The following is a 27,545-nucleotide window of genomic DNA, read 5'->3' on the forward strand; positions in this document are numbered from 1 at the left end:
TGGTGATATCCCATTTTTACATGACAGAAGACCATGATTTTCTTAAATGAAAAAGCTTATTCAAGAGTCAGGGAATTCTTCATTCATGCCATCTCCATCAATCACAGCTCTTCCCTTTTTTGTTTCTGAACTGAATGTTTGACTTTTTGTTACACAAATATCACTATTGCTAGACAGCTTGAAAAGACAACTATTTATTTTGAAAATATATACATTAAAGTGCAAATGTAAGTCATGCCAGTTTCCCAATGGCTACAGCCATCAATTTGCATTATCAGTGATATGACTGAATGGTCAGTTTCTCTGTTTCAGAGGTCTTGCTGAATGTCATTCAATGCAGCTGTAAGCCGTTTTACTTTCTCTTCTGTGGCCTTTTTATTGTTTGCAGTTTCCTGCAATAGCTGACGCATTTCTTCTTCTACCTGGTGAATCTGAAATGAAACGTAGCGATAAGTTTTACAAATCTGCTTCTGAATTCTGCCAATAACAATGTGCTTATACTATATTGCAAGTTTACAATATCATTTTCTTCCAAAGTGTTACAGAAAAGTAGAGGTTTCAAATCAGCTGAAGGTGCATCTGTGAAGCTGCAAAGATATGGCAAGTTTTTAACATTAAAAAAATGTGCAACAAGGCCTTAAATACAATGAAAAAATTACTCCTCAAACATCAACAATTTCACTACGGAACACTCACTAATACAGGTTGAGTATCCTGTACTAGCTGCCTTGAGTCCCTTCGGGGAGAAAGGCGGGGTAAAATAAAGTTATTATTTATTATTATTATCCTTTATCCAGCTTGGGACAGCAAGGTGTCTGGATTTCAGATTTGTCTGGATTTTGCAATAATTGCATAAATATAATGAGAAGTGCTTTCTCTTGCTCTTTTGATTGATACCCATAAGGGTGTCTGTTAGTCTTTTTGAAATTTTTCAACAATGTCTGTAGAGGTATACACCACACAGCAGAGAATAGAACTTACAGCCTGTCTTGTGGGAATGAGCACAAGACCTTCTATTGTTCACATTACAGAAAACAAGTCTTGGACAAAAATGTCTGGATTTTGGAATAGTCTAGATTTTGGATATCTGGATAAGGGATAATAACCTATTTTCTCCAAAGCTTTCCTAATGAGAAAAGATCTGTAAACAAGCTTCATAGGCATAAAGATCACTGATGCCTTGGGATAATTTCACAGAATTTTTACATTGTGCTTTTCCAGATCTTATCTAGTGCAAAGATGGCTGTGTGAAGACATGATCAATCAACCATCTGGCTTCTGTGGGTACTCCTCAAGGGAGGATAGGTGCCAGACCAGAGAAGTAACTGTATACTAATGTCATCTTAAATGGAACATGCAGGTGAATGATAGCTAGTTCAATGACCAAGGCAGGATGTTTTCTCCTCTCCCCTCTAGAGGTGAGTCCTGCGCACGCAGTGAAACTTTTGAACCATCTTCTCAGACAGACCCAATTAATGACCAATGCTGAAGTTATCAACAAGATGCCAGCAATCAAAACTGAAGCAGATTGTTCTGCTTAACATATAATAAGTAGAAATGCAGTTGAACACTGTTGGTATTCTCCATCACCTTTTCATTTGCTGCCACAATTTGTTGCTGCTTTTCATTTGCTAGCTGCAGCAATTCTGCTTGATGAGCTGCTAGTGTGGATTCCAGTTGTCTTCTGAAAGCATCATCCATAGAATGGAGCTTTTCCATCATAGTCCTAAACACAGAAAATGAACCCTTAATCTCTTAACACCTCTTCAGTGTTCTGTCACATACAACCCATGCTTGCAGTCAATAATAATAATCTTCCGTGAGTTAAGTACTCCACACATCATACTAGCATTTTGTTAGCAACGCTTATGACTGCATTTTCTTTAATTCTCACTTAAAAGTACTATTAACAGAACACATTAGATGAGACAGTATACTTGCTCCTCACAGGAAATTAGGAGAAATATATAAGGAAGAAAAACATGGATTTGTTGCAAGTCTAGTTTTTCTTTAAAAAAAAATGTGTTTACGCTAAAGGAGTTTATGCATTTGACATAAAATAGTTCAAGATGTGGCTGGGTCCATAAAACCTCCCAATCCTACCTACTCTTTCAAACTTAAAACTTTTAGCAGAAATCTCTCTATATACACAACTCTAAAGTAGTCTTTGCCAAAGTGTGGTCATGAGCCCATATGATGTGGGCTGTGGGTGGGTCCAAATTGGAGCCATTCCAGAAGCAATGAGTCACCCCAGAGGCTTCTTCTGGGTTTTGCTAGGCCGGTGACCCACTCTACTAACCTCCATAGGCCTCAGAATGGTGCCCAGAAGCCTCTGAAAGCCACTTTCTGTTTCTAGAAGCAACTTCTGGTTTGCCACAGAAAACCGGAAGTGGCTTTTGGAAGCTTCTGTGGGCCATTTTGAGGCCCACGGAGGCCAGTAGATTGGGTCACCAATGCAGCGACACCCAGAAGTCTCCCCACCAGGAACATTGCAATCCACCATGGAGGATGAGATGGGTTGTGGTGCCATTAAGATCAGGAACCGCTGCACTAAAGAATATTTATGCAGAGAATTATATTCCAGGGTTGCACTTCCCTTGCAGGAAAGAGTGTGCAGCTTAGGAGTTATCTTGGACTCTCAGCTCTCCCTGGAGAACCAAGTGGTAGCAGTGGCTAGAAGTGTGTTCACCCAGCTTTGGCTGGTGTGCCTATACTTAAGCTGATTGGACCTGGCCATGGCGATTCATGCTTTAGTGACTTCAAGACTGAACTACTGTAATGCACTATACATGGGGTCTACATTTAACACGATTCAAAAACTGCAATTTGTGCAAAATGTGGCAGCCTGGGTGGTTACAGGAGCTAGATGACTCTGCTGGACCACTGCTTCAGCAGCTATACTGGCTGTTCATTAACTTCCGGTACCAATTTAAGGTGCTGGTATTAACTTTTAATGCCCTTCATGGTTTGAGTCCAGGCTATTTGAGAGACCGCCTTCTTCCATACATGCTGGCTTGACCTCTTAGGTCATCTGAGGTGGTTCTTCTACAAGTGCTGCCTCTGTGCCAAGGGGGTGGCAGCTCAGGGGCAAGCCTTCTCTGCAGTGGTGCCACAACTATGGAATTCCCTTCCAGGGAAATTAAGAACTACTCCTTCTCTCATGGCTTTTTGGAGGGTCTCAAAACATATCTGTTCTGTGGCATTTGGTTTGATGGGTGGATAGTTGCCCTCTGCACTTTTGCAAACTGCTGTGGCTTGACTGCTTCCCTGGACTAATCTGTTCGCCTCAATGACTCAATGATATGTGTTGAGTTTTGCTTTGTTTTAATGTTTAAGTTAGTGTTTGATGTTTGAAGTAAGGTTTTAATGCTGTGTAGGCCATTTTTCTTTTAACTTGTTTTGATACGCTACATTTATTATGGAGCTTTGTAAGCTGCCTTGGGCATTTGCTTTGGTATGAGAAAGGTGGAATATACAATTTTCAAATGAAAAAATAAATTTCCTAGAGTTCATGAAAAGTGTTTTGTTAAAGAATCAGAGCCCAGTTACAGTGAGGAAGCAGATGGCCCTTCTAAACTTTTTCGCTTAGCATTTTCATAAATACACACTCAAGTTTAAGCCATGCTTTAAGCTGAAGAACCCTCCAAAGTTGCAGGCTTCCTTCTGTAAAGGTCATTCCTTTCTCTAATTCCCCTAAACCACACACTACTCAGCAAAAGCTATCATACAGCATATAATAACCCCCCATACCATCTGTCTTGAATGGGGGGTGTGCATGTGTGTGCCAGGAAAACCACAAACAATATCTTTTGTATTTACTTCTGAGCTTGAAGACTTTTGTCCCTCTCCTCAATCAGCTGCTTCTCCTTTATATCAAAATTTTCTTTCATTTGTTTAACTTGTGTTTCCAGCCTGCTCAACAATCCTCCTTTATCTTGCCACTTCTTATTCATTGCACTGAAAATTAAATGGACACATTTCAGAATGGCTTCAGAGACTACTCACATTATACAAAGAAAACAATTGTCCTATTTTTAAAGCATCAGAAATGGGGAAGGGGGACAATAACTTGGGGCCCAATCCTAAGCTTTGTGTGTCAGATCACCGCCAGCATGCCATAAAGCATGTTTGCAGGCCCTATCACTGATGCTCTGCTGGTGCTAGCCCAGTGTGGACCAACAAGCAGTGAAGAGGTAGTTAGAGGCATGGGGGAAGGTGGGGAGAAGGCATTCTGGGGAGTGGGGAGGCAAAGGGAGGGAGGGGAGGAGGCGTTCTGGGGAAGGGAGCTTAGCTCCACCAGATTCAGAGCCCCCGTGTTGGGCTGGCCACCCGATACAGAAGCTCTTGATTCTACACCCATCTTTGGGTCACCGTAGAATTGAGTAGCCCCATTGCAGGGCTATTCACTTTACCTGGGACAAGGGGACAAAAGTTCCCTTTTCCTGAGGAGCCGTCAGCGGCTGCCTGGAGCACAGAGGATGCGGCGGCAGCCATTTTCAGCGCCGCTGCATCTCCGCGCACTGGGCAGCTCAGGATTGGGCTGCCCATCATCACACCTCAGTATGGTACAACATTCTCACATATGCATAACTTGTTATTATTTTTAAGTACCTATAAGCTTTCTTGATATCTTCAAGCTCTTTATCTTTTTCTTGCAACTGTTGTTTTAGTTCCTCTTTCTTGTCATTTTGTCTTCTTAACTTTTCCATTAACTCATCCAATTGTATATCTCTTTCCTCTAATTGTTCCTCAAGCCTCTTCTGAATTTTAGTGTTTTCTTCACAATGCTTTCTTATGCGCTCATCTCGTTCCTGTAAGGCCTAAAAAAATAATCACTGTCAGTATACACCCCATTTGCACTAATGAAAAAGTACTTCAGCTAAGAATTCTTATTACTTAGTTCCAATAAAGACCATTTAGTTGCTTCAAAAGAATAGTGCGTGTTTCATCACAAAATTGACTGGATTTAGGGCAAAGCTTTAACCGCTTATACCAGAAGAACATAGGAGACATCCAGCCGTTTATTATTAAACTCTGAAAGCAGAAGCAAGAAAGTGTTATTTGGGCCATATAATTTGTGCTGGAATATTATTCAAGAAGCCAACATGGGCATGGGGCTCATCCAATGGCTGGGGGCACAAAAGGCAATGTCCCACTAGAGCAGCCATTTTCAACCGGTGTGCCATGGCACTTTGGTGTGCCGTGAAAGGTCTGCAGGTACGTTGTGGGAGTTTGGAGCACAGCGGCTAAAAATCTCTTCCAGGTTCTGTGGCTCTGTTTCTAGGGCAACTGCCTATACAGGGTGACCCAAAAGTAGGTGGAATAAATGTTATCATTTACTGTCCTCCTACTTTTGGGTCACCCTGGACAGTAACAAATTGCCTGTCCCTTCCTCTGCTATGTGATGAGTAAAAATTTAGCAGCTGTAGCATAAAGCATTAGAGAAAACTTACTCTATTGCAGTTCGGTATCAGAGAACTGATTCAGCATAAAACTTTGGTTAGAAATTAAAAATGTGACCACTTTACTTCTAATATTGATGGACTGCACGCGTTATGACGGATGTCCACACACAGTAATAATGCTGTTACCATATTTTTGTCAGATCACTATAAACATTTTTAGTCAATATTAATATTCAGGAGAGTTATAAAGAACTTACTTCTTTCAACTTCCGAATGGTTTCCGTCTGATCTTCTACTATTTTAGATTTAATCTTCAGTGCATCACTGCTACGTTCATTTTGTTTTTTCAGAGCCTCAGTTTCACTAGTTAGAACTTCTATTTTGGCTTCCAATTTTCCTCTATCTTGTGCAAGAGAAGCTCCTGGGGGGGAAGCAAACACAAATTTGCTGCACATCTCCTCTGCAGATACGGAAGGTACTTGCCAGATTGTCAAGCAAGCAAATCCACTATCATTTCCTCTCTCCTTTCTATCTCCCAAACAAATATTTATGTCTGTTATATTTCTATCCCACATTTCCTCCATGGAGCTCAGAGCAATGCACAAAGTTCATCTCCCATTTTGGTCTTAACAATCTGGGTAAGTAGGTTACGCTTAGTGATTTGAACTAAGGATTTGAACTTGGGTCCCCACTCCTAGATCAAACATTCAAACCACAATGGCATTCCTCCTCCTGAAATAAGGTTATCGGACTTGCTATCTATATTGGCCATTGAGCCACCATTATAAGAGAGATACTTTGCACTCTTACAGGAGTTTAATATTCAGGCATAAATGTCAGTGTTGTTTTTCATCTACATCATCTACATCATTTCTCAACATTTGCCCTCTGCCATACATCTCTGCATGGTCCACCTATTGGAAATACAACCAGAAGTAACTGCTTCTGGACTGGAAGGCACCGAACACCAGTAGTGGCTCAGGGTGAACAAGAGAGCTTTTCTGAATGCTGGAGCTCTGCCTGTTGAGCCTCTTACCACTGCTTATTGCATTGTGTTGCTGGTCTTACTGCCAGGCAGCAGGGATCTTGAGCATACCATTGGGCACCACCTTGAGTACTACTGGTTGAAAAACACTGATCTACAAAACAGAGACTGAACATTCACCCTGTTCTGCCAGCTCCTGTCCCCATATTTTTCTTTCTGCTTTTAATCCATCAATCACAGACTCTTGGGCTGTTATCTGTGAAATCAGGTTGAATTTTTCCTGTTTAAGCAGCTCAAGTTGAATAGTCTGTTGCTTGCGTTCCTCCAGCATGTTTTCAAGCTCTTGGACCCGATTCTACAGAAACACAATGAAAATCAAACAAGTATTGAGAGTTACTCCATAGACATTTCTATTACAGTATCTTTCAAAATTGTGTGGCTGTTGGTGAAGCCTCTAGGAGTGAAGCAAACACACTGCCCTCATATTTTAAATTGTGAGCTGCTTGGGGGGACAGAAACTAACTTCATGCAGAAAAAGTGCTGGAAGCCTTCTGGTGGGAAAAAAAGAGCAGGATATGAATAAATAAATGTCACCGGGGCGCACGGCCTCCCCTTACTGTTGCTGAGCTTATTTGGTCTTGAGAACAATGCAGCCAGAAGGGCCTAGATCAGTGGTGCCCAAACTTTCCAGGAATTCGGGACCCGCTTTAAGTTTTTGCGGGAGGGGGAATGCAGCTATACAATTGATACAATCGCACCACTGCCGGGGCTTTCAAGGGCATCCTTACACTTACTTGAGCTCGTAGTTTGCCTTGGAGGGAAGGCAGGGAGCCCCGTGGACACCTCCACGGGGGTCACTAAGCCTTGTAAAGTATAAAAATAAAGATTGTGACCTACTTCCAGTTTGCGATCACAAAAGCAGAAATGGATGGCAATCTTTATTTTTAGATTTTACAAGGCTTGGGGAGCCCTGTGGAGGTGTCCATGAGGATCCCTGCCCCCCTCCCCAGAGGCCAGTGTGAGCTCTGGTAAGTGTAAAAACACCCCTAAAAACCCCGGCAGTGGTGCGATCATCCTGATCGTGGTGCTGCATTTCCCCCCTCCCCGCCCCTTAAAAGGGCATAGACAAGGCTTCTTGGGCTGGGCATCATGATGCCTCAGTTTGAGGATCTCTGGCCTAGACAAAGACAAGAAAGGGAGAAAGCAACAGACCAAAGAAAGCAAAGGGTGAATGCATATGGTTGCGTTGTTATCAAGGGAAGATGAATTCCAGAAAAATTAGGGAGAAAAAGTGGAGAAAGACACTAATCTGGAAAAGGAAACAGGGAGATGGAGAAGAGGAGAGGTAAATGAAGTTCACATATATTGACTCAAAATAGCCAACCAAATCTTTGGCTGCGGATCTCTAATATCCAATAAATGCAATTTATTGAATTTGGTTATACTAGATTGGAACAAAAAGAATAACCATTAAAACAATGGTATCATGAAGTGATTGTAGACTACAATTGTACTACAAAGTATTTCCTTTAGGTAGCAATAAAGTCAGGGTTCCATGTACAGAAAACAGAAGACATTAAAAAGTATACTGTAGAAAGTCATACTTTCAACTTGTGTGTCGTTTCTTGCTTTGATCTGACTACTTCTGCAATCTTGGCTTTTTGTTCTTTCACCATGGATGTCAGCTCTTGAATTAGAGTACTTGATTGCTTTTCCTTTTGCTGAGACTGAACAAGAATATGCTTTTGTTCTGCCAGTTCAGAAGCAACATTGTCAAAAGCCTCTTTAACCTATTTTGGCAAGAAAAACAACAACAGGTTATTGCAAAGATCACCTCCACTTCTAGAACAAACTACTATGTAACAATTCTGATGAAAGGAAGGTTAGTCTTACATCCTAAGAAAACAACCACATGCAGGTCATCTCAAAGTAGATATAGATGTTCTGGCTTCTACAATTTCAGTCTGCAACCTTGTCCGGTTGAGTGGGCTCGCCCCCTCTGGCAAGGATGGTGAACCAGCTTTGGCTGTTCTCAACAAGATGCCTAGGACACCTCTGCTGAACACAGATGTCTCCTGCACTTTCCCCTCTTTTGCTTCAGAGCAGAAGTGAAAAGTGCAAGGACAGGGTCACAACCAAAGTTTATTTCAGTATTTATACCCCCTTTCTCATAGATTCAAGGTGGTTTACATAGGGAGACTGACCATAAACCCCATTTTTCAATGGGGTTTTTTAAAGTATTATTCCATGCAACACTCATAGAACCCTCAATTTCCCCACAGTACAGTTGTCATCCTGGCTTGCCAGCTCTTGTGCCTCCAAGCTTTAGCAGGCAGCCCTAAATCAAGCCTCAGACCAGTGCTCAAGATGTTATCGGTTTCTCCTCTGCATTCCCTCACACCCCTCCTCAGAGATCCGCCAAGGGTTTTGGTCTCCAATCCAAAGCAGCTAATCCTGTTTAGCTTTTTCAGGCATAGTGACAGCTCAACCTCCAGACCACGACTCCATTGAGCTCCACACCTTCATCTCCTGCTTCAGATGACAGTAGGTGAGGAAACAAATACCAAAAAATGGGGTTTGCTTTGGGACTTGAAAGAAGCACCAGCCAGCAGTTGGCAAATGTTATAGATATCTAACCTACGTAGCAGCAACCAATCATTAACAATTTAGCCTTCTAAAAACAAATGATTTGAACTTTTGTAGCAGAAACAAGAGAGTTCCCGAGTTCTCTCTCTACATAGTCTCCATCTCCTACCTCTGTAAATCTTTTGGCTTCTATAGTTAATGCAGTACGAAACTCGTCTTCCAGAGCCTTATAATTCTGGTTTAACAGATTGATTTTTTCCTGCAGTTCCTTAACATGGTGTTCATGCCTCTGTTGCTCCTTAGTGATTTCTTTTGACACAGCTTCTTGGAATTCTGATCCATTTAAAGCAACTCTTGTGTCAAGTTCTTTTCTGAAATACAAGCCATATGGGTAAGAAATTACCAAAAAACACACACCCTGATAAATGACTGTTGCTTGCCTGTAAGGGGGAATACTTTTGGCCATCTAAGATACATGCACATGAATTTCAGAGTGCTCAAGAAAAATCTCCCACTTAAAATGCATACTGTTACTAAAATTTTTAAGAAATACATTTCGTAATACAAAATAATGTACATTCCATTATACCAAATATAGACGACTTTTTAAAAAGCAGCAGTATCTTGCTTTTTTGGGAAAACAAAAGAAATGCCTCCTATGCAATGTACAAAACACAAGGTTTACAAAAGATTGTATGTAGTCATTTCAGTAGTCTAATGACAGAATGGCTAGCCCTGCCCAACCAAACAGTGTCATGTTTAAAAACTCACAAATGCTTTCAGCAGCAGAAGGTGGGTCAAGCAAAATAGTATTTTTTGTTTTAATTTGCCCAACCAAAGCTACACAACTTTCCATGCTGATATTCACTCTCTGGATTGGCAGAAGGGATATACCTGTGCTCCTGCTCTCTTAACATAAAAAGTTCATGGACTTGTTCCATCTTCTCTTTCTGCTGCCGAAGAGAAATTCGAAGCAGTTGCACTTCTCTTTCAGCTGCTGATGCTTTAAGTTCTGCAGCTTGTATTTGTTTCATCTGTGCGATGTACAAAATGATAAAAGAAATTTAATATTAGCAGCTGTTACTATATTTTGTCTGAAACAGCAAATCCTTGCCGGAGCTCTTTCTGTCATGGTTTATCAAGCCGGAGCTTTGGAAAAACCCTGAGGTTAATTGTTCTGGCCTGCTGTATAAAGATACAGGGTGCACCCTTTATCTGTGGATCCCGTAACTGCAGCTTCACTTATCCATGAATGTGGGAGCCACCTCCCCCCACCCCCATACATGATTTAAACCTACTTACCAAGTCTTACTTAAGCTAGATCGCTACATGCTTAGAAGCATATAGTGACCTTCAGGCTGCCTCCTGGCAGCCCAGTGTAAATAACTAGATTGAGGTTAACAGGAAGCAGAACTTAATCACTTCCTGTTAACCTTTGTCTAGTTTTGGTTTTTTTTTAATGTCCAGGCTGCCAGGAGACGGGGGATGCAAAGCCTAATGGATGGTTGGTAGCCCACTCTCCTGTACACAGAAGCAATCAAATGTTCCTGAAAACATGGGGAATGTAACACAATTGTGGCAACACTTTTTCAAGCTGCCAAGATTAAAAGAAAACTACCACGTGTGCAGCCAGTCTATTTATTATATTTTTACCTCACCTTTCCCCCATTACCTTGGGCCCCCAAGACAGCTTGCAGTGTCAAAACAGCACAGCAATAAAACAGCAAAAAGGCCAGAAGCAGCAGCTCAAAAAGAAAAGCATCAGCAATACTTAAAAATAGAGCAGCATGAAAAGAACATAGCAGCAAAGAAAATAAAAGCAGCAATAAATGATAATAAAACAGTAAAAGACAGCCATAAAAGATGGCAAGAAAACCAGATATAAAATGCTAAAAAAATCACAATATGTTACAAAAATCTTCACCACCAACTAGCACTACACAGATGCCAACCGAAATAAAAATGTTTTTAGCCCTGTCAGAATGCTTTAAGGGAGGGAGCAGTTTGTAACCCATAAGGGAAGTTATTTCTGTTGGCGTGACACATGTGAGAGGGCCTCATCTGATGATCTCAAAGAGCAGGCCAGAATGTATGATAGAAGGAGGTCCCTCTGGTCCTAAGCCATAGAGGGTTTAAAGGTCAAAATCAGCACCTTGAATTGGACCCAGAAGCAAACTGGCAGCCAGTATAGCCACCAGAGCTTGTCTGATGATCAAAATGCCAAGCCCTAGTAACCATACGGACCGCTGAGTTCTGTGCCAGTTGAAGTTTCTGGACTGTCTATCACACACACACACACACACTTGCAGGCTCTTAACCATATTAATATAGCTTCTTTCCATACTTCGGTTCTAAGAATTATTGCTTTATTATTTATTTTCAATTAGGTTGACCAAGGGTCAGCTTGTCAATTATTCTACTTGTCAAATGCAACTTTGATCAATGCTGTGTGATAAGATGAATCTCACAAAATTCCCTCTTCTGTGTTGGCCCTGGGGTCCATAGGATCAGGCTGCCTGCCTCACATTATTCTACAATCAGAACCAAAAACTGTACCTCTGAAGCTTGCTGTTGTATCCTTTGTGTCTCCATCTTAGACAGTGTTTCTTCCAATGTCCGCAGTGCCTTTTGTTGATCCATCTCTTTGTGTTTTGACTGATTTAATTCCTTGCCAAGTCTTTCAGCTTCCTCTTTCAGCTGCTGAAAGTCAACCTGCAGTTTTGTCTTTGCATTTCGCTCTCTCAAAACCAGCTCTTTTAGTCTGAAAAGCAACACAAGAACTTACTGTATTCACAAATGTTATTCCTTTTCAGTGGAAAAGCTATTAAGGCAGCTGAAATTTGATGTACTAAGAGATGCCAAAACAGCACTTCACAGCTTTAGAAACTCTATGGTTCAATCTAGTTGTCAGGGGCTAAACATATCTTATTTTTTTAACATTTTATGTCTGGTTTTCTTGCCATCTTTGATGGCTGTCTTTTACTGTTTTATTATCATTTATTGCTGCTTTTATTTTCTTTGCTGCTATGTTCTTTTCATGCAGCAATACTATTTTTAAGTATTGCTGATGCAACTATGATGGTTGCATCAAGTTTGTGCAGCATTAGCACTGCTGCTAAGAGGTTATGGTGGAATTTATGCCTCTTCACAACTGTAAATACACTTCTCATCAGACCCTTCTGCAAAGTTCAAAAGTCTGTCAGGGCTGTAAATATCCCACTGTTCCAGGCGAGTGCAGCATATACAATGTTTGGTATCAGGTGCAAACTTTAGCATTTCAGTTTTGCTTTTCCTTAAGAGAAAAGCAGCTCTCCTAACAGATGCAATACCTGACTTGTAGCCCAATCCTATCCTGGATTGGGCTGTCAGGAGCAGGGCCATACAACAGCAGAAGAGCCTTTTGCTGCCAACAGAGCACACAGTACCTTGCCGATGGCAATTTTGGGAGCACTGCTGCAAGAAACAGCAGAACTCCGCATGCAATGTCAGACCTTTCCACGACTGTCAGAGAAGGTTAGGCAGCAGTGCAGGTTAGTGGGATGGGGGTAAAACTGAGTGGGAAGGGGAGAGGAATAAGGTGGGAAGGCTGCAGCTGGCGGGTGGATACCATAGCTAAAGTGTACACCAGATCCTATCCTCTTTTTGCAGCTTTTCTGTCCCTATTTCCTCCTTAGACTTGCACCAACTACAGAGCTGGCACAGGTCCAAGGAAACCCACTGTGGATTGGGAAGCTTATGGAGGGGTAAAGGGAAATAATTCCTTTGAAGCCTCCTGATCCACCCTCCCAATACAGCGCACTCCTTTTGCAACCATTTGTTATACAACTGAAACAACAGTGAAATTGTAGAAGGCATTACTTTGAAGAACTTCCCTTGAAGAATGGCTAAAGCCTGAAACTTGTTTAGACACTGACGCTGAAATAAACCTATGTTCATCTGCTGTAAGTTTGTTGAGTTTTACTGCTCTGTTAAATGAAAACATGCAAGTGAAATACCTAAGAAACTCAAAGAATAGCATCCACTGTCTGGAAAAAGGGAAACTGAAGACTACCCAAGATTTCGCCTTTCATTTTAACATGATTGCTCCTCACCTGTCTGTAGTATAGACAGCCATACTTTGAATATCCTTTTCTTCTTTTGCCTGGCTCTGCAGCTCTTTGATACTCTCTATCAGTTTCTTTTCGGCCTGTTCAGCTTTCCATCTCTTCTCTCTCTCCTGATCTAGTTCTTGAATTAGTGCCTGAAAAGAGAAATATCACATTCCAAGACCTAAAAGGTCAAAGCTACAAATGCCACTTGTTTGCCTAGATTGCTGACACAGAAGCAAACAGGGTGCGTGTGCTAGATTTCCTTCAACTGATTGAATTAATGAGAACATTTCAGGATAACTTCTGCAAGCTTTGCTTACAGCCATCTCGGATGGGAAAGGCAAACACTAACAAATGCAACCAAAAAAAAATCTTGCTATAAATGGCAAGATTTGAATATATAATCTTAAGGGAATTAAAGAACTGAGATATTTATTCCAGAATGTTCAATAACTTATTCTGTAAAGCAATGGTATCAACCTCAAAGCACTAATTTAGCACAAAAAATTAGGGCAGCTACTTTCAACCAGTGTGCCACAACACATTGGTATGCCACAGGTGTTTGGGAAAGGGTCATTTATTAGTAAGATCATTGGGGGATGGGAGCCCTACACCAACAGTGCAATGTGCCTTGTCAACTGTAAATGATGGTGTGCCCCTTGACAATTTTAGAACCTTGTCAGTGTGCTGTTAGATGAAAAAGGTTGAAAATTGCTGGACTAGGGACTATGGCTGAAATCCTAACCACACTTTCCTGAGGGCAAGCCCCACTGAACAGATAGGACTTACTTCTGAGTAGACCTGGTTAGGATTGTGCCCTACATCTCTCCGAAGGCATCAATGTGTTTGAGCTGAGACTTCGGTTCCCTTGATGGAATGCTCTTCCATACAGAATAATTTCCTCCATGTATATAATACTAGCATGTCAAGGAGAACCTTAACCTAGCCTTTTCACCCCTCATATGCTACGTAGTTTTATATGTGAAAATATTTTTTTATTTTGTTCTTAATATTTTTAAAGTTTCATACCCTATAAGTGGACTCTTGTGGTGTACCAGAATGTAAGGCTTCTAATGTTTTCTTTTGACATTTCTGTTTATTTATCAATGTCTTTGATGATTTCCCTACTATTTCCAAGCTTGGTACTTCCAAAGGACTTGAATTTTCTTCTTCTAATTGAGATCCTTGATTTCCTGACTGCACAGAAATCTGTTCTTCTCCCCTAAAATAACAAAGTTAACACAACTGAATATTGGAACACATCAACGTCTTACAGTAAGACTTGCTTCCAAAAGACAAAATATATCTTGCTTTCAAATGTTCCCAGCTTGGTGAAACTATGATAAATTTTTAGTCTAGTGAGAATCTAGAGATTGCAACTGAAAACCCCATTTTGAATGTTTTGAAGAAAGAGTATTTTGTTACTGTAATTTTAAATGCATTCGTAATATTAGTCCACAAGGAATTATCTAAAGTAGCAGCAGACTATTCAAGTGCCCTTATTAGGAACATATTTATATCCTCCCTTTCCCTCTGAATAAAAAAAGGTGCTCAAGGCTGTACACAATATAGAGGAAAATAAAACTGTCAAATGCAAAAATAGGAACAAAACATGAAGTGCAAAAATAATAAACATAAGAACAGCCCCACTGGATCAGGCCATAGGCCCATCTAGTCCAGCTTCCTGTATCTCACAGAGGCCCACCAAATGCCCCAGGGAGCACACCAGATAACAAGAGACCTCATCCTGGTGCCCTCCTTTGCATCTGGCATTCTGACATAGCCCATTTCTAAAATCAGGAGGTTGCACATACCCATCATGGCTTGTAACCCATAATGGATTTTTCCTCCAGAAACTTGTCCAATCCTCTTTTAAAGAATAATTATAAAGAATAGTCTAATAAAAAACATTAACACAAAATACAGAATATAGTCCCAAAAACAAAAAACTAGGCAATTTTCAACTGGTATGTTCTGCGAAAGGTCTACAAATGTACCCTGGAAGCTTGGAGCACAGTGATTGAAAACCTCTCCTGAGTTCTGTGGCTGTTTCTAGAGTAACTAAGGGTGCAATCCTAACCCTTTATTGTCAGTGCTTTCCAGTAGTGACATAAGGGCAATGCAGCTCTGAGGTAAGGGAACAAACATTCCCTTACTTTGAGGAGCCTTCATGAGTGACACCCAACTGCAGGATGCAGCACATGTCCCATTGGCACTGCTATGCCAGTGCTGGAAATCACTGACATAAAGGGTTAGGATTGCGCCCTAACTGTAGTAACACTGTCCCAGAGCCAGTGGAGTAAGAAAGACAGACCATTTGTTACTACAGATACTTGTCCCAGAAACAGAGCTGCAGAACCTGGAAGACTCTCCTGGAAGCCAGAAGTGACATCACAAGAAGTGAAGACCAGAGAGGTCAGTGTGCCATGAGAAGAAAAACGTTGTAAATCTCTGAACTAGGAGGAGGAGGTCAGGCAGAAAAGGAAAGCCCTCGCTGTTTTCGTTTTTATACTTTATCAAGTTTTGAACAAAGGCAGAATTATTTATACAGAGGGCCATCAAGAAACAGACCGTCTATATTTGAAACTGTTTACTTGAAAATATGACTTGGAGTGGGTTGTAAAGTCCCACAAATTCAATGAAACTTGTTTTCAATATATTCAGGACTGTCTGCCAAGCTGCTCAGGTACCAAACTCCTTATAAGAAGACATAAGGAAAGATGTTTGATTAGGAACACAAGTTTTCTACATGAATTTGGGCATTAATTCATCCCTCCACTGAGGATACCTGTCTAAGACCTTGCCCCTCTGAGAACGGTACTTGGTAGATACAGTTGACTTTCGAAAATTAGGAATCTTGCTTCTTTTAGGCACCTTTTTGCTGTTCTCTTTTCCACTCCCACCGTCGCTCTCTGATGTGAGATCTGTATCTCTTTTGGCTTTGAGAACATTTGGAGCAGTGCCAGTTTTTGAAGAAGAATTTGCCACCTAAAAATAAATATAAGTATATTCATCTCATCTCAAGTATGATGAGATCAAGCTTCTCATCATACTTGATTTTCAGCTGTTGGCTTTAGAAAGAAGGGCAGCCAGTTAGAAAGACTGACTACATTAGAAGTCACTTAAAACACTATCATCTTTGCAAATGAATTAACTTCAAAATAAGAACTGCCATTATGAACTCAAGCAGCCACCAGATGAGATATGCCTTCCCCTCCAGCTCCCAACTTACATCAACCAAGCTCCTGACCTGTTAGCTTCACTGCTTTTGACTCAGATGAGTGCTCTCTTATGTGATCAAACAGTATTGCAGACGCTAATTTGTATTAAATAAATAGAACTATGCTAGCTCAGGTGGCCTGTAAATCATACTGACCAGCTCAAGAACACAGGTCTGCTTCAATTCAGAGTAATTGAACCAGAAGCACAGATTACTGGTGATTTTCAAACATTCCATATCATCCTATCTGCAAGAAACTCCTCAGTGCCTATGACAGAAACCCCAGTCAGGGGTGAAGTCAGGCAATGCAGAACTTTCCAAGGGGATACTGTAGAGTGCATGTGCATTTTGCGCTCTTGAGCCTCACCAATGCCCAGTGTGAATGAACAGATTCTGTGGCTCCACATGGCACACTAATGGAGAAGCAAGCTGTTTTTCAGAGAAGCTTATCCACCACTGCTTATCCTCCAACAGAGAAACTGCTGGTACTAATAAAGCCCAGGGCTCCTAGAACACAGCTTAAAGATCGAGCCCACAGGCTCCTAGAGAGGGTATCTTGAAATTTTGCAAGAAGTAGAGGGAACTATGGGAAAGGGGCTGAAAAAGTGCACGTCACCTCTACTAAGAAATACCGGAAGGATAATGACCATGTTAATACCACCTCTGCTTGGTTCTGATTGTGTTCTACAAGCTCTGGCTTTACGGTCAGTTGGGGCAAATGTGTCAGAGATAAATACAATCAACATTTCGCAAGCTCAGCTGACAAACAAAAGATCAGAACTTACTACCTTTTCCAGTAGAAGAGATATTTGATTCTCTAGTTTTTTAATTCTCATGTCATTGTCAAAATTAATTCTTTCTGGCTCGGAAGAGGAGATAGCGTCCGTGGAAGAACTAGTGGCAGGCCAGTTTGGTATACTCTGACGTTGGCGAAACTTAGCTAGCACCTGATCAATATGGGGTGTTATCACCGGCAAATTAACACAAGTCTGTTTGGAAGAATAGACAAACCATAAGTAGCACAGGGGAAAACATACACAGATTTTAAGTTTCAGAAAATAAAAATGAAATAAAAATCACAGCACCTCTTCATCATACTTTGGAGAGCTAGATGAAGTCAAGCAATCCAAGAGGCCCTCTAGGCATTTCAGATCGGATGCATTTGTTTCCATCAAGTTTACTGGTTCACCAAATATATTCCTTCCATCCAGGATGGTTAGCTGGGGTAAAGCTTGAAGTAGGATCTCTCTGTAGCCTTAAACAACAGACAATACATTTTATTTCCCATTCATTATATTGGAAGTCTAACAAATTCATTTCAGTATACCATATTCAGTATACCACATTCTATTCTCTGAAAAGTATGCTCAGTGAAATATTAAATGTTAATCTTATATGATACTGGAAGCGCTGCCCTTAAAGACAAATACACAAAGCCACACACTAGGGAGACATCTGTTCATTCACAAACGGGAATGGGTGAGGCTCAGGGTTCCAAGATTCTGCTTGAGGTGTTTGCCATGGTGAGGATGGCTAGCACCACTGCCTTCAGGTTAGAGGCCATTCTCGTTGGGGAGGGAAACAGCACCATTCCCATGCAGCTATGGGGAAGATCTACACCCTCCCTCTAGCTTAAAGGTGAAGACAAAATCTGGGATTAGCTGATTTGATGTGGCAGCAGTAGTGCTTGGCAGACAGTTACCCATCACTGACAACACCAGGCCCCATTCCCAGCACCAAGAAGTTTGGCATTGACCATTTTACTGGTAGATACCACTACAGCCCACCATCCAGTCTTTCCATCTGGCTCCTAATTTGAAAGGGGAAGGGACTGTCCCCCCAATTATACTTGGTTTCCAATGCCATCTGCAGCGCAGCAGGAAGAATCTCTGCTGACTGCATTCTATGGATGTTTACCTAAGACTAAACCCCATTGAATATAGTAGGGCTTACTTCCAAGTAACCATGCACTGAATGGGAAGAAATACAAGACGCTGTCTTATACATAAGAGCAGGGGTGTCCAAACGTTTTGGCAGGAGGGCCACATCATCTCTCTGACACTGTGTTGGGGGCCCAGGGAAAAAAAGAATTTACATTGCAAATTTGAATACATTTACCTGAATGAATATATTAGAGATGAAACTTACATGAATGAATGAAGGTCTTGCAATAGCTTATGGCCTATAAAAGGTCTTGCACAAAGCAAGGCTGGTCTTTCCTTCACTGCCGCTGCTGTATCACAGACATGAAACAGCAAGCAGTGGAGGGAGCCCTTGTCCCACAGCTCACGTGAGAGGTTGAACAGTCACCCTCACGCTGAGAGCAGTTGTATCGGGCCACCGTAGGCTCAAGCAAGTCTCTGGAGGGCCAGAGGCTCATTGGAGACCGGAGGCTCCCTGCGGGCCGGATTGGGAGTCCCCCTAGGCCACAAGTGGCCCCTGGGCTGGAGTTTGGGCACCCCTGCATAAGAGGTTCAACTAGCTCATTATTGTCTATTCTGAACAGGCAGTGGCACCCCAAGGTTTCAAACAAAGGTCTTCCCCAGTCCTACCTGGAGATGCTGGGTATCAAAACTGGGACCTTCTGCATGTAATGCATGGTCTTTACCACTGAACTTTGTCCCATTCCCTTGGGAGGAACAAAGTGCTAGCAAAAACAGAATATGGCTTGGTTACCAAGGTCAAATTTGGGGAACACCCATTATCTAGTGTACAATTCTTACCCGTTTTGGCACACACTGGATTACTTTTTCCACTCTTCTCTAAAGAGAGATTGGTCAGGTACTGTAATCCAGTCAGGCACTGGAGTAAATGGTTGACATTACTTATACAATTGCTGTGAAGCTCAATGTGACTGATTTTACATTTAGCTCCACGGAGATCTAAAAGTCCTGCAATAAATTCAGACACAAGTTGTCAAGCAAACATCACTTGAAAAGAAGAACCAACATCACACTCTGAAATACAATTTTGTCTGACCCATAGCAATATTAAGAAAAAAGGAAACTCCTGCAGTCCCTTTGGAAAATTTCCCAGATCCATTTGGGGGAGGGGGTAAAACTGGACATTTACGGTTCTCGCAAAGCAGGGAGTTTTAATATCAGGCAGGGAAAGAAAATCACCTCAAACATTACTTTGAAGATATAACTAAAATATAGCAGGCTATCATTATTTAATTCATTACTAGATCTTTTCTGCCATGTGTGTGAGATGGGTTAGGAACAGAAAAGAACTATTTATTTTTCTCCCAAGACACCAAAACTTCTTGGACCAGGTCCAATGCAAAATGCCCACTCAACACTAGAATCATTTTCTATTCTATTTTCAAGCTACCCTGTTCTCAAGCACCTTTGGTGAAATTATTACAGAACTTATTACAATGGAACATATGCATGGGGGGGGAGAGACACCCATCTGCACCGGACTACATGCAGTATAACTCTTGATGAATTAAGTAATACAAACGTTTAAATCAGCCTCATCATTACCTTCATTTAAAATATTTAACATATTTTGAATATTGCAGGGTACAACCAGCAACTAAGAGCCCAATCCTGTGCTCGGCGGCACGGCTCCGTGCCACCGAGTACTGTCGCAAACATGCCATAAGGCACGTTTGCCAGCCTCACCGCTGGGCTAACACGGGGCACTTGCCCAGCTTCTGCGGCTCGGCGGTCTCCCGGACCACCAAGCAGCGGCATAGCAAGCGGGGGCAGGGAGGAGGCGTTCTGGGGAGGGGGAAGGCCAGAGGGGGCGGGCAGGGAGGAGGTGTTCCGGGGAGGTGTGACGCGGGTAGGGGGGCGGGCTGGAGGCATGCCTGGGGGAGGGATGGGAGGTGGATCTGCGGAGCCCCACTCTGCAGGATCCAAGGCGCTCATGTAGGGCTGCGCGCCCTACAAAAGTGCCTTTACCTTACCACCGACCTTTTGGTTGGCAGTAAAGTGAGTGGCCCCCATTGCAGGGCCGCTTACCTTACTCGGGGGAAGGGGATGAAAGTCCCCTTCTCCCGAGACGCCTCCTGCAGTAGCCTGGGAGGCGCTGGATCTGGCGGCAGACCTTCTCAGTGCCACCGAGTCTGGGCGCCCCGGGCAGCTCAGGATTGGGCTGTAAGCTTTCCAGTATGACAGCAAGTTTGTTAAGAGTTCTCTGTCAGTTTCTCTTACCCATAAGATCACATATACGGTTATAAGACAAATTCAGTTTAGTCAAGTTAAATAGCTTTCCCAGTCCTAGAAAAAAAGGAAAAATGGTAAGATTTACCTATTGCACAGAACACGTTACAACAATTAGAAATACATAAGACACAGGAATTTTTTTAAGTTGCATATACAAATAGATAGATAGATAGATAGATAGATAGATAGATAGATAGATAGATAGATAGATAGATAGATAGATATTATATATAAAGATAAAAGTTTTAAGTTGGATTCAAGTGATGGATATATGAAATGGAGTTTTCTTAAAAGTTGTGTTTTAGTTATTTCTGCAATTTACACCCCACCTTTTCAACAGAACAATGGCCCCGTGTCCCTCACAGCCACCAAAGGAATATCTGTTTGTTGCAGCACCAGGAGCAGCACATACAGACGTGATCTTATGGCCCTGGGCAGGCAGGCTCAAATGGAGAACAGCATTCTTTAAAGTAGGTGCAGGAGTAAGAAAAATCAACCTCTACCACCCAGTCAAAGACTGTATTGTATTGGCAACCTTCAGTCTCGAAAGACTATGGTATCGCGCTCTGAAAGGTGGTTCTGGCACAGCGTCCAGTGTGGCTGAAAAGGCCAATCCGGGAGTGACAATCCCTTCCACACCGGGAGCAAGTGCAGTCCGTCCCTGGTCTGTCTCCCTGGCTATGGGCCTTCCTTCTTTGCCTCTTAGCCTCAGACTGTTGGCAAAGTGTCTCTTCAAACTGGGAAAGGCCATGCTGCACAGCCTGCCTCCAAGCGGGCCGCTCAGAGGCCAGGGTTTCCCACTTGTTGAGGTCCATCCCTAAGGCCTTCAGATCCCTCTTGCAGATGTCCTTGTATCGCAGCTGTGGTCTACCTGTAGGGCGCTTTCCTTGCACGAGTTCTCCATAGAGGAGATCCTTTGGAATCCGGCCATCATCCATTCTCACGACATGACCAAGCCAACGCAGGCGTCTCTGTTTCAGCAGTGAATACATGCTAGGGATTCCAGCACGTTCCAGGACTGTGTTGTTTGGAACTTTGTCCTGCCAGGTGATGCCGAGGATGCGTCGGAGGCAGCGCATGTGGAAAGCGCTCAGTTTCCTCTCCTGTTGTGAGCGAAGAGTCCATGACTCGCTGCAGTACAGAAGTGTACTCAGGACGCAAGCTCTGTAGACCTGGATCTTGGTATGTTCCGTCAGCTTCTTGTTGGACCAGACTCTCTTTATGAGTCTGGAAAACGTGGTAGCTGCTTTACCGATGCGCTTGTTTAGCTCGGTATCGAGAGAATGAGTGTCGGAGATCGTTGAGCCAAGGTACACAAAGTCATGGACAACCTCCAGTTCATGCTCAGAGATTGTAATGCAGGGAGGTGAGTCCACATCCTGAACCATGACCTGTGTTTTCTTCAGGCTGATTGTCAGTCCAAAATCTTGGCAGGCCTTGCTAAAACGATCCATGAGCTGCTGGAGATCTTTGGCAGAGTGGGTAGTGACAGCTGCATCGTCGGCAAAGAGGAAGTCACGCAGACATTTCAGCTGGACTTTGGATTTTGCTCTCAGTCTGGAGAGGTTGAAGAGCTTTCCGTCTGATCTGGTCCAGAGATAGATGCCTTCTGTTGCAGTTCCAAAGGCCTGCTTCAGCAGGACAGCGAAGAAAATCCCAAACAAGGTTGGTGCAAGAACACAGCCCTGCTTCACTCCGCTTCGGATGTCAAAAGGGTCTGATGTGGAGCCATCGAAGACAACAGTGCCCTTCATGTCCTTGTGGAAAGATCTGATGATGCTGAGGAGCCTGGGTGGACATCCAATCTTGGGGAGAATCTTGAAGAGGCCGTCTCTGCTGACCAGGTCGAAAGCCTTTGTGAGATCTATGAAGGCTATAAAGAGTGGCTGTCGTTGTTCCCTGCATTTCTCCTGCAGTTGTCTAAGGGAGAATACCATATCAGTGGTGGACCTGTTGGCTCAGAATCCACACTGCGATTCTGGATAGACGCTCTCTGCAAGTACCTGGAGCCTCTTTAGTACAACTCGGGCAAACAGCTTTCCTACAACGCTAAGGAGAGAGATGCCGCGGTAGTTGTTGCAGTCACCCCTGTCACCTTTGTTCTTGTACAGCGTGATGATGTTTGCATCCCTCATGTCTTGAGGTACTCCACCTTCTCTCCAGCAGAGACAGAGGATTTCATGCAGCTCAATGACGATGATCTCTTTGCAGCATTTTAGGACTTCAGCAGGGATGCTGTCTTTTCCAGGTGCCTTGCCAAAGGCAAGGGAGTCCAGGGCCACGTGAAGTTCTTCTAGGGTTGGTTCACTGTCAAGCTCTTCCAGCACAGGCAGGCACTCAATGTTGTTCAGTGCTTCTTCGGTGACTACATTTTCTCTGGAATATAGCTCAGAATAGTGCTGCACCCAGCGTTCCATCTGCTGCACCCGATCCTGGATGACCTCGCCTGTGGCAGACTTCAGAGGGGCAATTTTCTTCTGTGTTGGACCTAGGGCCTGCTTGATACCATCATACATCCCCTTGATGTTGCCCGTGTCAGCTGCTATCTGTATCTCGGAACAGAGCTGGAGCCAGTAGTCGTTAGCACATCTCCTGGCAGTCTGTTGGACTTTGCTGCGAGCAGTTCGGAGGACCTGCAGGTTGCGCTCACTGGGACAGGCCTTGTATGCTGCTTGAGCTCTCCTCTTTTCCTCAATGACTGGTGTCAACTCCTCAGAGTGGGCTTCAAACCAGTCTGCCGCCTTGTTGGTCTTCTTGCCGAATATGGACAAGGCGGTGTTGTAAACGGTATTCTTGAAATGTTCCCATCTGTTGGATGCGTTTGCGTCGGCCGGGCCTGGAAGAGATTCCTCAAGCGCTTGTGCAAATTCCTCCACTTTTCTCTGATCCCGGGTCTTGCTGGTATCAATGCGAGGTCTTCCTTCCTTTTTCGTGTGATACAGTCGCTTTGTTTGCAGTTTCACTCTGCTGCACACCAGGGAGTGGTCAGCAGACCACCTCTACCACCTCTACCTCCCAGTCAAACCTCTACCTCTCCCAGTCAAACCTCTCCCAGTCAAACCTCTCCCAGTCAAACCTCTACCACCCAGTCAAAGACTAACCTTCAACTTTGGTTATCAAATTGCAAGACAAGTTTAAGGTACGCAGGTTTGCCAGAGCACTCAGTCCTTCAATCCTTTGTATGCAATTTGATGATAGATCTAGATGCTGCAAGTTCAACAAGTGGCCAAGCCTTTCAATCCTGGAGATCTGGTTACAGTGCAAGTTGAGTGTGTGAAGTTCTAAACTCAAAGGGAGGTCCGCCAAACTACAATGGAAGAGCAAGCAATTATTGATAGCCATTATTTTTAAAACTCATGGATAACAAGAACAGACATTTGTATAATACATCAAAGCACACATATCTCTTCACAATAATCCTTGCCTGCAAGGTAGGCAAGGCCCATTCCCTACTACTAAGCATATGAAGACAGATTGCAACTACTTGCTGATGAAAGCTAGCAGAGCAGAGGTTAGTCATGGTTTTGGGAGAGTGAAATTCCACCTTGGCTGTGAAACTCACTGGGTAGCCATAGGCCTGGAACTCTCTTCCAGTCTAACCTACCTGTTACAAAAATAAAAGACAGAAAATACAACTCCAGTGTATTTATTCCTGTCAGTATTCCCAAGAACTCAAGGCTGCACCTCCATAACTGTTGCTTCTTCCCAATTTATCCTCCCAACAACTTACCAGGTATGTTAGGCTAAGAGTTGGCAACTGGCCCCAGATCACCCAATGATACTTGAATGTTGAATGGGGATTTGGACCCACATACCCTTGATCCCAACCCAACAGTTTCACCATACATCACATTGTGCCATCCCAAGTACTTGAAAAGCGCAATGCAAGAATGAGAAAGTGACCAGCACATGGTCAGGCACACTGTCAGTGAGAGCATACAGTTGTTGGGGGTCCTGGGGCAATGCCCTAATACAGAAGGTTTTGGGGTCAAACCTAGGCAGGTGAGTCCTTTGACAGGCGTGGGCTCTCAGCCAGTGCTTCCTGTTATCATCACTTCACTGCCATGTGGCTCCTTTTCTCCCACAAAGGAAGGGCCAGCACCTCAGTGGAACAGCATCTGCTTTGCATGCAGAATAACCGAGGTTCAATCCCAGGGAGCTCCAACCAGGAGAAAGAAAAACAATTTATATCTGAAATCCTGGAGAGCTGCCTGCCTGTCAGAACAAACGGTGTTGAGCTAGATGCACCAGCAGATTGTCTCAGGAGAAAGCAGTTTCCAACATTCCATACAACAGGTTCCTCAGTAGCCATTGCATCTGCTCAATATGCATGGTATTCATCCCCCCATCTATCCTTTTGCAGTCTGAAAGGCATCATTTTTCATCTATCCAATGCAGAGCCCAGAAGAGCCCCACTGGATCAGGCCTAGGGCCCATCTAGTCTAGCTTCCTGTATCTTGCAGGGGCCACCTGATGCCTCCAGGAGCACACAAGAAAACAAGAGACCTGCATCCAGGTGCCACTCCCTTGCACCTGGCATTCTGAGGTAGCCTACTTCTAAAACCAGGGTGTTGCATATATCCATCACCGTTTGTAACCTGTGATGAACTTTCCCTCCAGAAATCTGTCCAAACCCCTCTTAAAGGCATCCAGATGCCTTTAAGGCCAGATGCCATCCCCACATGCTGTGGCAAGAAGTCCTACAGACTAATGACACAATGGGAAAAGAAATGTTCTGTTCTAACTCTCCCAACACTCCATTTTAGTGGATGTCCCTTGGTTCTGGTGTTGTATGAGAAGGAAAAGTACATCCCTCTATCTATGCATAATTTTGTATGTCTCAATCATGTCCCATCCCCTCAGGTGACTCTTTTCTAGACCACTGGTTCCCAATCCATGGACCACCAGTGGTCTGTGAGGCCCTGAGAAGTGGTCCGTGAAGTCCCAGGATAAAAGACTGCCTTTATTCACTTCCAGCATCTTGCTGAGCATGCACTCCTCCACAGACCACTAGAAAAGGCGGAGAACGAAACGCCCACAGCCGCAGCTAGCAACAAAAGTGGCAAGCCACCAATCTTCTCTACAAATAATACACCTAATAAATCTCTAATTATTACAATAATTGTATATTATACAATATTATACAATTATAGGGGAAGTATATTATATATGTTATACAGGTATGTGTTACTTAATGACAGGGATACCTTCTCCAGTCCAGGTTGTTATGCAAATGTTGGGTTGTTTAGCAAACTTTCAGCCCAATCTAGTGCCTTTGTTGTGTAAACAGACACTCCCTGGCTGCACAGGCTTCTGGAGATAGATTGCCTCTTCTTTGCATTAAGAGCCTCTTTGTTGTGTAAAGATACACACTGCTGCAGGCTATGGGAGACCTGACTGCCTCATTAAGAGCCTCTTCCTTGTGCACACCTCTGTTGTGTACTGCACTGTTGTGCGGGCTATGGGACCACTGCTGTGCAAGCTACAGGAGACCTGACTGCCTCTTTGTTATGCTTTGACCACCGTCATATATGCGGTCCATCGCTAAGCGGAAGGCTGTTAAGTGATGCATGGTATTCTATAGTATAGGGGGTGGGGTGAAGGGTTGCACGTGGTCTGTGCCGGTTCCAATTTTTGCCACAGTGGTCCGCGGGCTCCTAAAGGATGAGAGCCCCTGGCTAAGACTGAAGAGCCCCAAGCACTGCAGCCTTTCCTCACCAGGGAGGTGCCCCAGCCAGCCCCAGCCTAGAAAATAACAGACGCCACATGGCTGAGCTCCAGCACCCAGTCAAGCTTGGTGCTGTAGTGCTCTGGCCCCCGCTCAGCCACATGTGTTGGGGTGCGAGCTAAGGAGGCAATGCTATCCACATTTACCTGGGAGAAGGGACGTGGGGTGGGTGGGGAGGCAGGTGAGGCAGAGCCTCCCCACCAGTCCCTTGAAAAGCACCGCCACCATGGGAAGCACCCACAACCCACGTGCGAAGCTTGGGTGCCTCCCACGGTGGCAGTACTTTTCGAAGGACTCTGGTGGGGAGGCTCTGCCTCACCTGCCTCCCCACCCACCCCATGTCTCTATCTGGGAGTAAGCCCCATTGACTATAATGGGGCTTACTTCTGAGTAGACACTCATAGACTGGGCTGTAAGCCCCTCCAACATCCCCTGGCTGGCTGGGCACACCTGGCACAGCTCGCCCCTCACCCCCTGCCCCACAGTCGCCCCCCCCCGCGCACCTCCTGATGCCCTTGTCCATGAGGCTGAGCTCCCCCGAGTCGCCCCCGCCGGGCTCCCCCATCCCGCCGCGACTCCTCCTGTCCACTCTCGGTGCCGCCATCCACTTTGAATCCCCTCCTCGCCCCGGCTGGAGCACCAACGGCACCGCGGGGCCTGACGGGAGGGAACCTGCTCGTGCCATCACGCTTCGAGCCAGGAGGGCGGGGCCGAAGCGGCTCCAAGAGGTAAGCACTGAAGGTTCGTCGACACTTCCGGTCCGGCATGGAATGCGAGGCGTAGTCATGGAGACAGTGGTTATAGACTTAAGAAGCATACAGAGCGATGTAGAGATTATGAAGGACGGATAAGGTGGTTCCGGGGGAGCTACCTTACTGCCCCATATGGTGGTGATCGAATTACAACCGGAAGCGGTCATAATATGTAACTTTTGTATGTTTTCTATCTCTATGGCGATACTGCCGAGGTTCTGGGAAAGGCTCTGCGAGAAGCACACTGAGAGCCCATAGAGATAGAAAGGTCAGAATCATATATACGGAGTGTGATTAAGAGTACTCATCAAGTGACCCTCCAGTTTCTTCTGAGTTTTCCTTGCTACTGTGCACCATGAGCCGTGGAGGTTTACTCAGAAGGAAGCCCTACTAAATTCAGTCGGACTTACTCCCTAATACATGGATTTACCTTGCAACCCAATCCCAAGCAGAGTTATTAGGGCTTCAACAACTGAAAGAGCTGAGTTTCAGGGACATCAGTGGGTGGGGAGGCAGGTAAGGCAGAGCCTCCCCACTGGAGTCCTTTGAGTAGCACCGCTATCCTGTGAGGCGCACAACTCATGCACAGGGCAGGGGAGGCAGAGG

General features: G+C 44.0%; 1 protein-coding gene across 1 annotated transcript; it reads right to left on the reverse strand.

The window, feature by feature from the left end:
* Positions 1-229: 229 nt before the first annotated feature.
* LRRCC1 (leucine rich repeat and coiled-coil centrosomal protein 1) lies at positions 230-26,726 on the reverse strand. Its single transcript, XM_066624871.1, has 19 exons — positions 26,691-26,726; positions 23,561-23,766; positions 20,448-20,513; positions 19,008-19,175; positions 17,370-17,539; positions 17,073-17,273; positions 15,853-16,052; positions 14,094-14,286; positions 13,068-13,216; positions 11,533-11,737; positions 9,871-10,010; positions 9,146-9,347; positions 7,995-8,180; positions 6,571-6,745; positions 5,663-5,826; positions 4,612-4,820; positions 3,820-3,957; positions 1,591-1,726; positions 230-431 (listed from the first exon to the last, which is right to left on the reverse strand). Exons 1-19 carry the CDS (start codon positions 26,708-26,710, stop codon positions 309-311), a joined length of 3,051 nt encoding a protein of 1,016 aa, XP_066480968.1. The 5' UTR covers positions 26,711-26,726; the 3' UTR covers positions 230-308.
* Between the last annotated feature and the right edge of the window lie 819 nt (positions 26,727-27,545).

Source organism: Tiliqua scincoides, chromosome 4, assembly GCF_035046505.1.
Source record: "Tiliqua scincoides isolate rTilSci1 chromosome 4, rTilSci1.hap2, whole genome shotgun sequence".
Classification (NCBI taxonomy): Eukaryota; Metazoa; Chordata; class Lepidosauria; order Squamata; family Scincidae; genus Tiliqua; species Tiliqua scincoides.